General features: G+C 52.7%; 1 protein-coding gene across 10 annotated transcripts; it reads left to right on the forward strand.

The window, feature by feature from the left end:
- The first annotated feature begins 116 nt into the window (after nt 1–116).
- Nucleotides 117–12,552, forward strand: SLC25A45 (solute carrier family 25 member 45). Of its 10 annotated transcripts, none has more exons than XR_005217469.1 (8): nt 117–290; nt 2,765–2,823; nt 3,931–3,974; nt 4,179–4,250; nt 4,548–4,733; nt 6,899–7,271; nt 7,370–7,915; nt 11,739–12,552. XR_005217469.1 is itself a non-coding variant. In XM_037840390.1 (7 exons), the coding sequence occupies exons 1-7, from the start codon at nt 160–162 to the stop codon at nt 7,636–7,638; spliced, it is 1,134 nt and encodes a 377-aa protein (XP_037696318.1). In that variant the 5' UTR covers nt 117–159; the 3' UTR covers nt 7,639–11,720. The 10 variants fall into 10 exon arrangements, 7 of the variants coding, with proteins under 7 accessions (XP_037696318.1, XP_037696320.1, XP_037696321.1 ...); XR_005217468.1 differs by lacking the exon at nt 11,739–12,552 and adding an exon at nt 8,374–11,728; XR_005217467.1 differs by lacking the exon at nt 11,739–12,552 and adding an exon at nt 8,030–11,723.
- The last annotated feature ends 4,068 nt before the right edge of the window (nt 12,553–16,620 follow it).

Raw genomic sequence — 16,620 nt, forward strand, 5'->3', positions numbered from 1 at the left:
CCCAGACCGCGGGAGCCAATCGGAGCCCCGGAGCGCCGCGCACGCGCCCTGGCTGCGCCCGAGCGCTCATGCAGCAACCCCCTGTCACTGCCGCTGCGGGCCCGCGCATGCTCGGGACGCCTCGGGGGAACGCCTGCTGTTTCTGGTCACGCCCCTGGGATGGTCGCCCCACGAATCAGCCCCGCCACCCAGCCGAGTGACCGATGGCGAGTCCGCCCCCCCCCACGCGCCGCCCCACGTCCGACCGTTGACTTCGTAACAGGCCGTGGCGAAGGCTCAAGGAAATCGGGGTAAGGGCGCGAGCTCTGCCACTCCCTCGCCGTGTGACTTTGGGCCGGTCCCCTCGCCTGGAAAACACACTGTCCGGGCTCTGGGCAAAGAGGGGGCGCAGGCAGCGGCCTGGGGGCTGCAGTGCCCTGGGTCGTGAGGGGTGATGAGGCCAGGAGACGGGGTGTGGGTCCTACTCATCCGGGGCCTCAGTTTCCTCATCTGTGAAATGAGGAGATTGTACTAGATGATCTCTACGGACCTTCCCTCTGTCAAATCATATACCTCTAGTTACAAAGCCAGGCCGGGCACACCCCCTTAGGGAGCTGTCACGGGAACTGTGGTTATCTTAGACACACAGCCTGCGAGGCCTTGGGGCGTTCCCAGGCTGGGAAGAGGCGATCGGGCTCCGAAGAGGCAGGGGTGAAACCACCTCTCTCGGGTCATGTCACCAACATGTCCTGGCAACCCCAGTGTGGGTGTGACTGAGGTGTGTGGGTCTCAAGGAGAAAAACAGGTCCATGGGCACCTCCCTGGGCCAGAGGAACCAGAAAATATTCCAAGTGACAACAATGGGCTCAGCCGTCAGCAACAGGGGGAAGTGGGTTCCACCTGCCCGGATTCCCTGGCATTGGAAGGCAGTTCCAGCTCCAGACCCAAGCCAGTTTCCTCGGTTATTTGAAACAGCTCTTTGCCAGCCCTCCCAGGCCCCACACTGGCTCAGGATTGAGCCCGTTACAATGTATCTTCCTTACTAGCTTGACTTAAGGACTCAAAGAAGCTGGGATGTGGACCAGAGAATGTACAGTGCGTTCTCAGCAATGGAACCCTCAGGACAGAGAGGGGAAAGAGAAGTCCAGGAAAAAAAAACACAGATTTAAACACTGCATAAGACAAAAGAATTGCCGCACAGGCAGTAAGTTAGTAACATGAGATGTCAGAAGGTGATAAGTTCAATGGAAGAAAGAAAAGGTAGAGCAGGTCAGCAGCATCAGGAATGCTTGGGGGCCGGGAAGAGGGGACGGGGGACACAGATTGCAACATTCAATGAGATAATTAGCAGATGCTTGAGTCAAGGCCTGGAGGAGGTGAGGGAGAGAGTGTCCACTGAAGGCGGAAGCATGTTTGAGGAAGAGCAAGGAGGCCGGGGTGGTTGGAGTGGAGCGAGCAAGGGGACAGACAGCAGGAAGTGAAGCCAGAGGAGGCTGGGGTGGCAGCGTGGAGGGTGGAGGGCTCCTAGATGCTAGGGGGACTTGGGTTTGGCTCTGAATGGGAGGGGGCCCAGTGCAGGTTGTTAAGCAGAGTTGGATCATGGTCCAACTGAGATTTTAACTGCATCGCCCTCACTGAGGACCACTCTTGCTACCGCATGGAGAATAGACTGGAAGGGGGCAAGGCTGGAAGCTGAGAGGTCAGTTAGGGGGAGAAATCCAAGCGGAGGTGGTGGTGGTAGCTGGGGCCAAGGCAGTAGCAGAGGAGGTGACGTGTTTTGATGGTAATATTAGCGAATGTTCTTGATACAAGGAGGTGGGTGGGAGAGAAAGAGTCAAGGACGACTTCAAGGATTGGCACTTGCATTTGGAACCCTCACAGATTTCTATAAGCAGAGGTGCCTGAGTTGTGGATCTGAGTATCCTCAAAAGAAGACCCTACCCCCCACCCCTCACCCTCACCCCCCAACTACAGACAGTCAGACCCCCCATGCATGGTTGGTTTAAGTTGTAGTTATCCAAAGACAAAAAGGCAGTCACAGCCTCGTCACCCCCAGGCAGATAGACACAGGGCCCTTTATGCTATCAAAACCCCCATCCCTCCCCTGGGAAAGAGGCAGGGAGCTGCGGGAAGCTGTGTTGATGACTCAGTTGTGGGAGCCATAAACAACCCTCGGGGAACAAACAGGCTTCAGGCCCCCCATGAGTGACTCCTGGTGCCAGTGCTGGCTTCTCTCCAAGCTCTTCCCAGCCTGCCCGCCTCCAGCAGATCCCCAGTGCCACTGGCGACTGCGGGCCGGGGCTGCCCCCTGGTGGGCACGCTCAGTCTCTGCAGGGTCTCACTGCCTGAGCTGGGGTGGACGGGCAGCGAAGGGGTTTCTGTAGCTATGAATGGAAATTTGTCCTGGGTTGAGATGGGCAGGCAAAGCCTTGGCCAGAGTGGGCTCCTTAAATCCTGACTGACCAGAGGCAGCCCTGGGGGGGATCCAGAGCAGGAGCCTGGGGCCTGGCTGCCGTCCCCAGACAAGGCCATCAGGCTGCCTGTGAGCCCCTCATCCCTGGCCCGTGTGGTCTTGCACTTGCACACCTCCTCCAGTCAGTCAGGGCCACCGAGGTTGGCTCCTTCCCCTCTCCTGGTCGCCTGGGGTCTGGGCATCCGGCCACTTCTCACCCCTACTCCTGTGGTTGTGGTTAAACATTAGTGGGAAGTTATCAGTTGGGGTCCAGGGGAGGGAGAGGGCTGAATTAAACTTTTACCAGCTTCTCCTTCTCTGTGGACCTTCCAGTTCCCTCCCCGTGCCCTGGACAATGCCTGTGGAGGAGTTCGTGGCTGGCTGGATCTCTGGTAAGACATTTTTCTTCCTTTTGTCACATCACCTCCAATGGCGGGTCACTTCCTGGGGAAGGTGGGTGGCAGAGGAGGAGCTTGAGACCAAAGTCCTGGTTCCTCCAGAGCACCGCAGAGCCAGCTGTCGCACGCTCCTCCAGGGAGCTGCCGGAGGGGAGGGGAGAGGAAGGCGCTGGTGCGAGGGTGTTGCTTCTGCATTCCAGCGCCAAGCTCCCGGACACAGGCCGAACGGAGGGGGCCGTGGGGAGCCAAGGCCGTGCTCTCCCACAGCACCTGCACTGCCCAGCCCCTCTCCGCACCCCCTTCTCCCACTGTGAGCTCAGGAATGAAGTTCACCTTTGACCTCAGCTGCCATCTTGAGTTTCCCTTTGGGCCTCTGTCCTACCTGGCAATGGGCTGTGCTCCCAGGCCCTGAGGACTGCAGGCTTATGACCCAGCCCAGCTTCTGGGTGACATTTCTGTTGGGAGAAAGTGAAGGACATTCTGTACCTGCTTCCTGGGAATGTGATACCCCCCCTCACACACACACACACACACACACAAAAACAAAAACAAAAACTACAGAGCCAGCCTCTGCTACGAAGGGCAGGGCCAGGAAGTGGGGAGCTGGCCGGGTGGGGGGGGGGGGCAGACTCCTCTGGGACCCTCCAGCTCTGCCCAGTGACCCTCTTGGTCTCTCTCCCCCTTCAGGGAGCAGGGCCTGGTCTGGCTCAAGGCCTGGCACTCGATGACAGCTGTTAGCTGAAGGAAGGAGTAAAGCTGGCAGGGAGACAAGAGAGTTGGCAGTTGGGGGATCCGTTCCAGAGTCCCACAGTTAGACGAGCCAGGGGGCCCTTGGGTGGTGGCCCCTCCCTCCTATACATGGGTCCTCCAGGCAGGGCTGTGTGACGCCCCCTGTCCCCGGGCCTCCCTAGCACAGTGCCAGCATGGAGGAGGCTCCAATGAAGGAGTCTGGGGCTGGGTGGCTGGAGTCTCTTCGGAGTCTGGCAGGAAAGTGGGGTGCAGGTGTCTGAGCAGCCCACCTCTCTTTCCTCCTGCCTGAACCCCTCTCTTCTCTCAGCTCAGACTGGCTTCCTCACTCATAGCACCTTCTTGTCATCACAGGAGCTCTGGGTTTGGTCCTGGGACACCCCTTTGACACTATAAAGGTGAGGCTAGGGGTGGCACCAGCGGAATGAAAGACCCCGCCTGAACTGAACATCGGGGTGCCCTGAGAGCAGGGCCCGGCTGCAGAGGCGCTCTCCTGCCCTGCTGGCCTCCCGCGCAGAGGGGCAGAGCGGAAGAGCCGTCTGGAGCAGGCCCAGGCCCTGGCAACCGGCCCACCAGCCGTGTGCTCTGCCCTCCCTGTCCAGGTGCGGCTGCAGACCCAGACCACATACCGGGGCATCATTGACTGTGCCATCAAGATCTACCGCCATGAGACGGTGGGGGACTCACTTCTTGGGGTGGGAGGCGTCTGAGCAGTCAGGCCCCACTTCCTTCTCCTGCCTGAAGGGCTGTGCCCCGGGAAGAGAGAGACTCAAGTCTGGGGCCCTGGAGAGGGGCGGGGGGGGGAAGGGGGACAGCTTTGTGTCCCCAGGGTGGAGCCCGCCTTAACCTCGCCCTGCCCTGGGGCTTAGGAATGGTCTCCAGCCAGAGGAGGCCCTGCCAGGGCTGGAGAGGGCAAAGGGGCACACCCCCACCGCCCCCTGCCCCTCTGGTGTCACCCTGTCCCCCTGCAGCTCCTGGGCTTCTTCAAGGGAATGAGTTTCCCCATCGCAAGCATAGCCGTGGTCAACTCCGTCCTGTTCGGGGTCTACAGCAATGTCCTGCTGGTCCTCACGGCCACCTCCCACCAGGAGCGGTGGGCCCAGCCTCCCAGCTACACACACGTCTTCACCGCGGGCTGCGCTGGGGGGCTCATGCAGGTGAGAGGGCGGCGCACACACATGCACACATGCACACATGTGCACACGCTCGTGCACACACACACTGAGCTTTCCCGCCCAGCCCCTCTAGCAGCCCCACAGCTGCAGACGGGCAGGGCTTCCTCTGGGGAGAAAGGAGCACAGGGGAGCGGGGCTGGCCTCACCGGAGGGGAGAACCTGAAAGGGCAAAAGGCAGAGAGAGCTGGGAGGGGTCCAGTGCAAAGGGGACACCGGGAAGAAGCGGCCCAGGCCCAGCCCCGAAGGGGTCTGCCTGCCCCAGGACAGTAGGAAGACCTCTTCCCAGGTGACCTTGACCCCGGGAACTAACAGCTCCAGCACAGCTCTGAGCTCAAGCCTTGGCCCGGTCTTCATGCCATCCTGGCATTACCCCAGCCCAGCTCAGTCCCTTTTCCTGCCACATCTGGGTGGCCATGACTGGGAGCCCTCACCCAAGGCCCCACAGACCTCAGTGGGAAAGGCCCGGGGTAGTCATTAGTAAGTGACCCCAATTGCTTGGCCTTGGTCTCTGCTCTCAGCTTTTTAGGGGTACAGTGAGGTGGGAGAAGAGGAGCTTCAGGCACCAGAGGGAACTTGAGCTGATGGGGGGCCTAAGTGTAGAGAGGCAGAGGGACGTGTGTGTGGCCCCATCCCACACCCAGCAGGGCTCCTTGGACCTCCCCTGTTTGGCACCTGCCCTGATGCTCCTGGGCCGCTTCACGGGCGAGAGCGCAAGGAGGGAGGACGGGGCCAGTTAGCACGTTCAGATGAATTAATGATTAATGAGACTGAAATGGCCGTGATGCTACATAGTTCCTTAGTCCTGAAACTTCATAGTCCACAAAAACCAGGAAGAGAACTGAGACCCGAGAAGTGGCCTGGTTGAGGCCCCGCCAGGCCCAGCTCCTACGTTACCTTCCCCTCCAGCCCCTTTGAACTTGGGAATGTCAGAGTCACCAACAGTGACCTGAGTTCACCCGCCAGCCCATGGCATCAGTTTAACAGGGTCTTGGAGCAGAAAACGTGACGAAGCGTGGAGGTAGAGAGGGAAGTTGGCAAGTGGCTCTCGGGTCAGCACAGGGCACGGATGACAACCTCTGACACGGACAGTCACTTTGGTGTGGCTTCGGCCGATCCTGCCATTGGTGCGGCCATGTCTGGTTCCCCCGCGCCCCCACCTCACCCCTGCCTGCCACCCAGCCATCTCCTGGGCTCGGGAGGCAGTCCCTGGAGAAGCCCTCAGCTCAGCCCTGCCAGCAGGCTCTGCTGGGCCACTCCTCGGAGCGTGGCCTCAGGTTCCTGATCTCTCAACGGAGGGTCCCAACCCACCACCTTTCCCACAGGGGAGGAAATAAGCAAAAGGAGACTCGGCCTGCCACCCTCTAAAGACCAGCGCCAACGCTGGACGGCCGAGCTGCACAGCCAGCCCTCACTGCCCTCGGCACCTCCAGGGCCGAGGAACTGAGCCCATGTACCCATCACAAAAAAAGAAAAAGAAAACCACACATAAGCCCCCAAAGGATAGGCTGACCTCACCTGGACGTTAATTCTCATCTCAACTTCAACACTTTCTCTTGATCTAGTTGCATCCTACCCCCAATCCCCCCAAACTCCCTCCACGCTCCCCCTGCACCAACCCTCACCCGTGGCCTGGACCCAGTATCCCCCTAGTCGCTGCCCCATCTGCCTCAGGCACACAGATAAGCATCTGAGGACCCCCCAAATCCTATTTGGCACCCAGCTTCCTGCATGGAAGTCTCTCTGTGGGCTATATTGGTGGGAGTGGGTGGGTGAGAGGCAGAAAGCACTTGCCTGCCTTGGGTGGGTGGGGGTGGGGTGGGGCGTGTGGAAGGTGGGGGAGGGGAGCATTTAGGAAGCTGAGCCCCTTCCTTAGAGCACTAAGATGACACGACCTCCCCAGCCCTGGGAGGGGTCAGCACCCGGCCATGTCTCATGGCTGAGATCTGAATTCTCAGTCACTGAAGAGCAAGCTGGGCTTGGCTGGGGGGAGACTGGAAACCCACCCCCACTCCGGGCACAAGAACCCTTGGCTTGTCCCTGGGGGCTGGCTGTGTGAGGGGAGGGGCAGTGCCATTCGCCGTCAGGGCACCCGATGCTCAAGGAGGTGGCCTGTCCCCCTGCATCAAGATGCCCTGATCCCTCCCCAGGCTGAGAGGCTGGGAGCTGGCAGGGGGCCGAGTGAGGGCCCTGCAGGAAGTCACCTTCTTTGTCAATGTCGGCCTCAGTTGTGCCCTGGAGCCCCACCGTTTCCTTCCCTACAGTCCTACTTCCTGGCCCCTTTTGACCTCATCAAAGTTCGGCTGCAAAACCAGACAGAACCGAGGGCCTGGCCGGGGAGCCTCCCGCCCCGGTACCGCGGGCCTGTGCACTGCGCGGCCTCCATCTGCCGGGAGGAGGGGCCCCGCGGGCTGTTTCGGGGAGCCTGGGCCCTGGTGCTGAGGGACACCCCCACGCTGGGGGTCTACTTCCTCACCTACGAATGGCTCTGTCGCCAGTACACGTCCGACGGCCAGACTCCCAGTAAGTCAGGGTGGGGGAGGGAGGGGAGAGGGGGCCGGGGGGGGTGCCGCGTGGTTCCTTCCTGGGTCTGACCCCGCTGCGGGCTTCCTCTGCCCCAGGCTCAGGCACCGTCCTGGTGGCCGGGGGCTTCGCGGGCATCGCCTCCTGGGTCTCGGCCACTCCCCTAGACGTGATCAAGTCCCGGATGCAGATGGACGGGCTGAAGGAGCGCGCCTACCACGGGGTGCTGCACTGCATGGCGAGCAGCGTCCGGCAGGAGGGGCTGGGGGTCTTCTTCCGGGGGCTCACCATCAACAGCGCCCGCGCCTTTCCCGTCAACGCGGTCACCTTCCTCAGCTACGAATACCTCCTCCAGGCCCGGGGCTGAGCCGGGGCGGGCAGTGCCGGCAGCCCCCCAGCGAGACCACCGCCCGGCCGCTCGCCACTCCAGTCCGGGGGTGGGGGTGGGAGCTCCCAGACAGGGGCCAGGAGAGGGCAGTGGGGAGCCCGGATACGCGGGTCCCAGGCTCCCAGCAGCGCCGCCTCCTTTCCTCGGCTTCCCAAGCCCAGGAAGCAGGAAGGACAAGCCAAGCCAAGGAGCCAGTGTGCTGGTGACGTCCCCCATCTCAGGGAACGGTGCCATTCCCCGCACCTGGCGCCCTTGGGTGAGGCCCCCTCCTGGATCTCTGCTTTCTCCCCATATCGCCTCCCGCCTCCCCTCCTTTCCGGCCCCTCCCCACTAAACCCCAAGAGCAACCCTCACGTCCCCCCCTGTCCAGGATCCTTTATTGGCTCCCATCACGTCAATCAGAGCCCAAATCCCAACAGCACCTGGGCCCTTCCTGCCCGATGGACTTTCCCGTCTTGATGGCCTCTGCTCGTGCTTGCGGACCCTGAGCGAGCTGTGCTCCCCGCGCCCTCTGCCTGGAAGGCTTCGTTCCTCCTGGCCGGGGGTGGGAGTGCCCACCCGGTGGCACCGTCATCTGGCACAGTCTGCCCTCCTCCCAGACCCAGGCCAAACCGCCTCCTGGAGTCCTTGCCTCGCCTCCCCAGCTGACGGGGCTCCCCGACACCCTCCAGCCCGTGCTCCTTGATCACAGCCCTTGTCTCTGCTTTATCACAGCTGTGGATTGCTGGTCAGCCTTCCCAGTAGACTGTGAGCTCCTTGAGGACAGGGATTGTACTTTACAGTTTTCCACCACCACGCCCGGTGCTCCAGACATGACGGATGTCAGTAAACGTTTGTTCCGGGAACTGCTGGTTGCGCTCCTGACCTCCCTCCCCCTCCCACAGGGTCACAGTGGCACCCAGCCAGCTTCTCTGGTCCCGCCACACACCCTCTCCTGAGCCTCCCTCTCCTGGATTGCCTGCCCTGGCCCTCTCCGGGTCGTGTTGAGTGGACCACGGCCCAGTCTCGGGGCTGGGATGGGGTTGGAGGTTGTTGGGGGTTGGTGGTGGGATCCTGCCTTTCCCATCCCCATCAGATGCCGCTTGTTTTCTTTCCCCATCTCAATTGCTAGTGGGAATTAAAAGCAGCTAGGAGAGGTCTTTTCTTTGGCAATAAAGGTGGACCCAGTTTATACCTACTAATGTCCCAATGTGGTCTGAGACCAGCCCGGGTCCTCCTTGGTCATTCCAGGAACTGGAGTCTCCCAGTTTTAAAATTATCACAGTATTCAATTAAAAAAAATCACAGTTTACAGAGGAGGAGGCCCTGGCTCAGAAACCGTAGTGATTTGTTCCAGGTCTCATAGTTTGTAAGGATGGAGACTGGGTGCATCGAAGCCTCCAATGCTGGAGCCCAGTTACTTTACTACATGCCCACCTGGGGACTAAGTGGGACCCTCTTGGCCTGTGGCAGTCTCCCATGATCCACCCAAGTTCAAATTCACCCAAGCCAGACCTGACCAATCAGCCCCTGTGGGTGGTCCCGTTCACTTCACATGGACTGTGTGCTAGAGATGACTGGTGCCCACCCCAAACCCTTCTCCCCTCCTTCCATGGCCACCGTGTGGCAGCTAGGTGGGGCCACATGGTGAGGTTTTGCCAGAAAACATGAGCACAAGTGATGTGTGCAAATTGCCCACTGCTTGCTTAAAAGGAAATTCTTCACTATTGGCTGGAAATGGTGGTGACTAGGAGAATGCAAAAGCCACAGTTGAGGGTGCAGGAGGCCCCCTGCTAGCCCAGAAGCCTGGTGATGTGGGAGCACAGCCCCCCTGCCCTCCCTGGGCTGTTACATCCTGAGGTGTCTGTCACAGCAATTTAGCTTTCACCCAAACCGACACAATGGGGAAGGATCTGCAAGCTTTGAGATCAAGGGTCATCCAAGAGTGGTCCATGGACCTGTGGCATCAGTATCTCCTGGAGCTTGTTAGAAATGCAGGATCTCAGGCCCCACCCCAGACCTACTGAATCAGAATCTCTGAGGATGGGGCCCAGGAGGGGTGTAAAAAGGTCTCCTGGTGATTGATACACACACTAAAGTTTAAGAAAACAGTGTTCTGCCTCAAAAAGTGAAGCATAATTACCACTGACCCCTCAATTCCACTCCTAGATATATACCCCAAAGAACTGAAAACACGGACTTGAACAAGTATTTGCACACACACGTTCACAGCAGCACAATTCACAAGAGCCAAAAGGTGGAACCAGCCCAAAGGTCCAACTGATGAATGGATGCACAAGTTACGGTCTATCCATACAATGAAATATTATTCGGTCATGAAAAAGAAAAAAATAATGCGGTCCCAATACATGCTACAGTGTGGATAAACCCCTAAAACCTGAAGCCAAGGGAAAGAAGGCAGAATTGAAAGGTCACATGTGGTGTGATTCCATTCATAGGCCATGTCCAGAGGAGGTGAGGCCTTAGGGACGGAACGCAGATACCTGATTGCTGGGGCTGGAATGCAGCCTCACTGCTCAAGGGCTTGGAGTTTTCTTATCGGGTGAGGAAAATGGTCTGGAATTAGATAGAGGTGTTGTTGGTCGCCCAGGCGGCTGAATTGTTCACTTTAAAATGGTTAATTTTCTGGTTTGCAAAGTTCAACACAGGGATGGAGGGAGGGAACAGTGCTCCAGACACTCCTTAAAAGCCGCGATGTGCTGCCCTTCCAGGCTGAGACGGACCGAGCGCCTGGTCCCAGCAGCCTCTCCCCGTGCACAGGTTCAGGAAGCCTGTATGCAAGGTGTCAAGCCACGGGGTCGGCCTGAGGCCTGGCCCAGGTGACTGGAGCCACCTGGTGCCCTGGATTTGGGCTGGGCAGAGCTGCGGTGGCACCGTGGGCACCGGGACCCTGCCGGGGCGCTTGGAGGCTGGAAAGAGCCAACAGTGTCTAAGAAAGAGGAGGTGGTTCTTCCAAACGAGGCAAGGTGGGGGCGGGTGTCAGAGTGGTCTCGTAGTTAGCCTTATCTCCCCACATTACCAGTTAGCAAAAACAGTAAAATCAAAAGATCCATTTTTTTGTTTTAATCCAGTCCTTTCTGGTGTAGTAATAGGATCTATAAGTCTGCCCACGCTGTCTGGGCCCGGGCTCCTGGGTTCCGTCTCCAGTTCCATCCAGGGGCAGCTCCTTGGGGGCCGGGAGCCCTCCCCCACCAAACTCACTTAGAGCCAGGACAGAGCTCTTGCCTGGCTGCAGGGCCCCAGATCTTTCCACCAATCCAGGGTGACAGCTACCAGCTAGGCTGGGAGAGAGTGAGTCTAGGGTTAAGCTTGGAGTGATTGGAGACCGAAAAACAGGCACTCCTCTTTCACTGTGGTCCAGGAAGGAGACGTAACAACTTTGGAAAGCAGACTGGAAAGACAAACAAAGATCAGGCAGGAAATGGCTGGAGATATTTTTTTAAAGCTAGATGTTTTTAAGCCAGCAGGGTTTGGTAACATGCATGTTAAGTGCCTGAAGGAATTAGCAGATGTTATTAGAGGTCACTGTTATTTTTAAGAGCACATTTCAATAGAAGGAATCCCAGAGGTTAAGAAATAGGAAATGAACTGCTTTGAGACTAAAAAGGAGGGGCCTGTATTTAAGGGGCACATCTAAAGGGTTCGTAACTTGGGCAAACTTGGTTAATAGCGTCTCATTGGGTCCGTGTTGTCGAGCAAGGTATGCGAGGAATGATGTAGTAGAAGAAAGTATAGGAGTCTAACTTATGCGTATAATGCCACTAATGCTACAGATGCAGGTAAAGGGGTCGTGACACACTTGAGCGTGATTCTGTCATCAATCACTTTTGTCAGAACTCACTACACAACTGAGTTTCCTGGTTCAGTCTTTCAGGCTGCCACTCGATACACTGGCACCAACATGCAGTCACCCTAGTATGTGCACAGGGGTTACACTGCTCCCCCCTGGAATGGGGCTTTGGACCCACAGTGGGAATGCAGGCCAGCTCACATTGCACTGGGGAGGGGCTGGGGGGCAGGCCTGCAAGGGCACCAGAAGCTTCTCCTACTGTTTTTAAATGTGTGTTTTCTTGATCTAGGTCCCACCCAGTTGCTGCAAGTCTTCAACTGTTTTCTGGAATTTTGAGGAAGACGGCTCTGCCAGATTTTGCTAGTTGTTCAAAGACTCTGTGGGGGAGTTGTGGGCAGCCAATTCAGCACCCGGCAGTCGGCCTAGTGGCACGGTCCTTGGGCCTTCAGTACATGTCGTGGTAACCGTTCCGCAAGCATCGAGTGGCACCTATGACTCCCGCCTAAAAGGAATTTGTTTCTTGCTGCTGTTTCTTATATTCATACTGCCTCTCTTTCTCATTTAGCGTCTTTTGGGCTCTGTGGTGGTGGAATGCTCCCACACCTAGCTACATTAATGAGCCAGCGGCTTACCCTGCATTAGAGTCAGCGTAAGTGAAAATGCCTGCTCCTTTCTTAGAAGACAATAGGTCACCCTTTCTGCTCACTCCTACTGGCCATCTGTCAACTAGGCGGAAATCCCCCTTCCCAAGCTTTGAAAGAGTTAGCTAGAAGAAATAAATAGCTTTGAAAGAGTTAGCTAGAAGAAACAAAAAGGTAATGATTAACAGATTTAAAAAACATGAACACAAAAAATAGTTATAGATTGCTGGGTACTAAATAATAGGAAGTGTTATGCCAGTGCCTGAACACTGTGTCTTGCTCCGCTTCAGGGAGTCTGTCCCTGCTAGCCCACTGATCATTGCGTAAGAATAAATAATGTCTGAAATTTAGCCAAACTGTTCTAGTATTGCATGCCTAAATGCTAGTGCGTATGTTACAGAAAATTATAAAAATAAAGCTCTGATGCTCTGCTTGGTCGGAGATTTCTTCTTCGTACCCGGACACAACAAGGTGTCTGTCTCGTTTTTTTTTCGCCGACTCCAGCCCCCCTATCAGGACCCTGCCCGTTGCTGAGGGTTAGGCCAGCCCTCGGCAGGGAGTGGCACCCTGGAACATCTTATGCTACCATCTTGACTGAATGGATGCCTTTTGCCCTTTTTTAAATGGGTTGTTTTTCTTTTTTGTAGTTGAGTTGTAGGAGTTCTTTATATATTCTAGATCTTATACCTATTCCAGTTTGCTAATGCTGCCCTTTTGCAAAACATGAGAAACGGATTGGCTTTTATAAAGGGGGTTTATTTGGTTACAAAGTTACAGTCTTAAGGCCATAAAGTGTCCACGGTAAGGCATCAACAATCGGGTACCTTCAGTGGAGGATGGCCAATGGCATCTGGAAAACCTCTGTCAGCTGGGAAGGCACATGGCTGGTGTCTGCTTGCTCCCAGGTTGCGTTTCAAAATGGCTTTCTCTAAAGTGTTGCTCTTGGGGCATTTTGTCCTCTCTTAGCTGCAGCTGCTCTTCAAAGTGTCACTCTCTGTTTCTCTGCATCTGGGCCTGTGTGGCTCTTTTTAAAGTACTCCAGTGATCCAATAAAGACACACCTCCAAGGAAACAATCCAATGAAAGGTCTTGCCCACAGTTAATTAAGTCACATTTCCATGGAAACACTGAACCAATAGGTTCCAACCTAATCGACACTAATATGTCTGCCCCACAAGATTGCCTCAAAGATATGGCTTTTTCTGGGGGACATAATATATACAAACCAGCACAATACACTTATCTGATATATGATTTGAAACTATTTGCTCCCATTCTGTAGGTTGCCTTTTCACTTTCTTGGTAATTTCCATGGATGCACAGAGGTTTTAAATTTTGATGAAATCAAATTTATCTGTTGTTTCTTTTTTTTTTTTACGTGGTTTTGGTGTCACAGCTAGCAATCCATTGCTGAATCCCAGGTCATGAAGATTTGCCCCTTCATTATATACTAAGAGTTTTAGAGTATCAGCTCTTATATTTAGGTCCTTGATCTACTTTTAGTTGATTTTTGTATTTGGTGTGAGGCAGTGGTATGGCTTCATTCTTCTGTATGTGGATATATGGTTTTCCCAACACCATTTGTTGAAGAGACCATTTTCTCCCCAGTGCATGTACTTAGCACCCTTGTCAAAAATCAATTGACTATAGATGTGTGAGTCTATTTCTGGATGTTCAGTTCAGTTTTCCATGCACTGATTTGTCTATCTTTGTGGCAGTGCTACACTGTTTTGATAACTGTCACTCTGTAATAACATTTGAAATCAGGAAGTGTGAGTTCTCCAACCCTGTTCTTCTTTTTCAAGATTATTTTGGTGTTTGGGGTCCCATATAGTTCCACATGGAATATGAGGATCTATTTTTCCAATTCTGCAAAAAGTCTACTGGAATTTGTATATTGCTTTGGGTAATACTGACATATTAACAATGTTGACCCTTTCAATCCATGAACATCGATGTCTTGCCATTTATATAGGTCTTCTTTAATTTTTTTCGGTGGTGTTCTGTAGTGTTCAGTATACAAGTATTTTGTATCCTTAGTTAAATTTATTCCTAGATATTCTATTATTTTTGATGCTGTTGTAAATGGAATTGTTTTCTTAATTTCCTCTTCAGATTGTTCATTGCTAGTACATAGGAACACAATTCTTTTTGGTTTGTTGATCCTATACCCTGCCACTTTGCTGAATTCATTTATTAGCTCTAGTAGTTTTTTTGTGGATTTTTTTGGGTTTTCTATATATAAGATCATGCTGTCTGTAAATAGTGACAGCTTTACTTCTTCCTTTCCAGTTTTGACATCTTTTATTTCTTTTTTCTTGCCTAATTGCTCTGGCAAGAACATCTAGTTCACTATTGAATAGCAGTTGTGAAAGTGGGCATTTTTCTCTTGTTCCTGATCTTTGGGGGGAAGCTTTAAGTCTTTCACCATTGAGTATGATGTTAGCTGTGGGTTTTTCATGAATGGTCTTTATTGTATTGAAAAAGTTCTCCTCTACTCCTCCTTTTCTGAGTAATTTTATCAAGAAAGGGAGCTGGATTTTATCAACTGCCTTTTCTGCATCTATTGAAATAATAGAATGGTTCTTTCCCCTTCGTTCTATTTATGTATTGTATTACAGTGATTAATTTTCTTTCTTTTTTTTTTAAATTTAATAAATTTTATTTTGAAATAAATTCAATCTTACAGGAAGAGTTGCAAAAACAGTACAAACCCCATACATAGAACTCCATCATACCCCAACCCCCTCCAATACCCCGATCCACCACCTTTAACATCCTGTCACATCACCATTTCTTTCTTTCCCTCCCTCTCTCCCTCCCTCCATCCCTCCCTATCTATCATCCATCATCTATTGCTCTGTCCTCTGAACATATGAGAGCAAGCTGCACATATCTTTGAACAAACAATATAATTCACATATACCTTTCCCATGGACAAGAACAATCTTTTATGCAATCTCGTTAAGCACAGCTAAGAAGTTCAAGATATTCAACATTGATACAAAGCTTACATTCTATATTTCCTCTTTTTGGTGTGTGTGTGTGTGTGCCATCTGTGCCCCTTTGAGCCTCCTCTCCTCCATCCTCACATCCCATCCAGGATCATCCTTGGCATTTAATTGTCATCTATTTAGACTTTTTTTTTTTTTTCCAATTGTGGAAACATATATACAGCCTAAATCTTTCCATTCCACCCTCTCCCTAGCATTCCATTAGTGGGATTAATCACATTTAGAATGTTGCAATGCCATCACCTTCCCACCATCCATTTCCAGAAGTTTCCCTTCACCCCAAACAGAGACCCTACTCTCATTTCTTAACTCCCCATTGCCCCTTCCCCACTTCTCAGAACCCCTACTCTACTTTTCATCTCTATGGTCATATTCTCTGATACTTTCTTTGTGTTTACCGTGGAGCTTAAATTTAACATCTTAAATCTATAACGATCCTGTTTTTCTTTTATACCAACTTAACTTCAATATGACACATAAACTATGTTCCTTTGCGCCATCATTTCCCCACCTTTATGTAGTTCTTGTCAAAAATTACATATTTTACATTGAGTCCAAAATCACTGATTTATCATTACAGTTTATGTATTTTAGACCCTGTAGGAAGTAAATAGTGGAGTTATAAATCCAAAATACAGTAGTATTGGTATTTATATTTACCATGTGATCTTTACTGGAAGTCTTTATTTCTTCATGTAGTTTCAGTCAATTGTTTAGTGTCCCTTCCTTTCAGCCTGCTCAACTCCCTTTAGCATTTCTAATAGGACTGATTACTGATGATGAAGTCCCTCAGCTTTTGATTATCCGGGAATACTTTTATCTCCCCTCATTTTTATCCTCCAGGTGTTTGTGAATTCTTCAAGTTTCTGATGCTTATTGACTTCTATTTGTGTTCCATTGTGGTCAGAGAACGTGCTTTGAACAGATTTTTTTTTTTTTTTAATTTATTGAGGCTTGTTTTTATGTCCCAGCATACGGTCCATTCTGGAGAAAGATCCATGATCACTAGAGAAGAATGTGTGTTCGAGTGACCTGGGATGTAATATTCTATATATGGCTGTTAAAATTTTCGATCTCTCGCTCTCCTTTCTTTGTTTCTCTGTTGGTAGGACTCACTTTAGTATCTCAAGTAGGGCAGGTCTTTTATTAGCAAAATCTCTCAGCATTTGTTTGTCTGTGAAAATTTAAGCTCTCCCTCAAATTTGAAGGAGAGCTTTGTTGGATAAAGTATTCTTGGTTGGAAATTTTTCTCTCTCAGAATTTTAAATATGTCATGCCACTGCCTTCTCCCCTCCATGGTGGCCACTGAGTAGTCACTACTTAGTCTCATGTTGTTTCCTTTGTATGTGGTGAATTGCTTCTCTCTTGTTGCTTTCAGAACTTGCTCCTTCTCTTCAGTATTTGACAGTGTGATCAGAATATGTCTTGGAGTGGGTTTATTTGGATTTATTCTATTTGGAGTTCACAGGGCATTTATGCTTTGTGTATTTATATTGTGTAGGAGGTTTGGGAAGTT

The sequence above is a fragment of the Choloepus didactylus genome, chromosome 6 (genome assembly GCF_015220235.1).
Source record: "Choloepus didactylus isolate mChoDid1 chromosome 6, mChoDid1.pri, whole genome shotgun sequence".
In the NCBI taxonomy this organism is placed as follows: Eukaryota; Metazoa; Chordata; class Mammalia; order Pilosa; family Megalonychidae; genus Choloepus; species Choloepus didactylus.

Coding starts and splice junctions, on each gene's coding strand:
- SLC25A45 (XM_037840390.1), top strand. CDS start 160: ATGGTCGCCCCACGAATCAGCCCCGCCACCCAGCCGAGTGACCGATGG. Junction 4,734..6,898: donor GCGCTGGGGGGCTCATGCAG/GTGAGAGGGCGG, acceptor ATCCCTCCCCAG/GCTGAGAGGCTGGGAGCTGG. Junction 7,272..7,369: donor GTCCGACGGCCAGACTCCCA/GTAAGTCAGGGT, acceptor CCTCTGCCCCAG/GCTCAGGCACCGTCCTGGTG.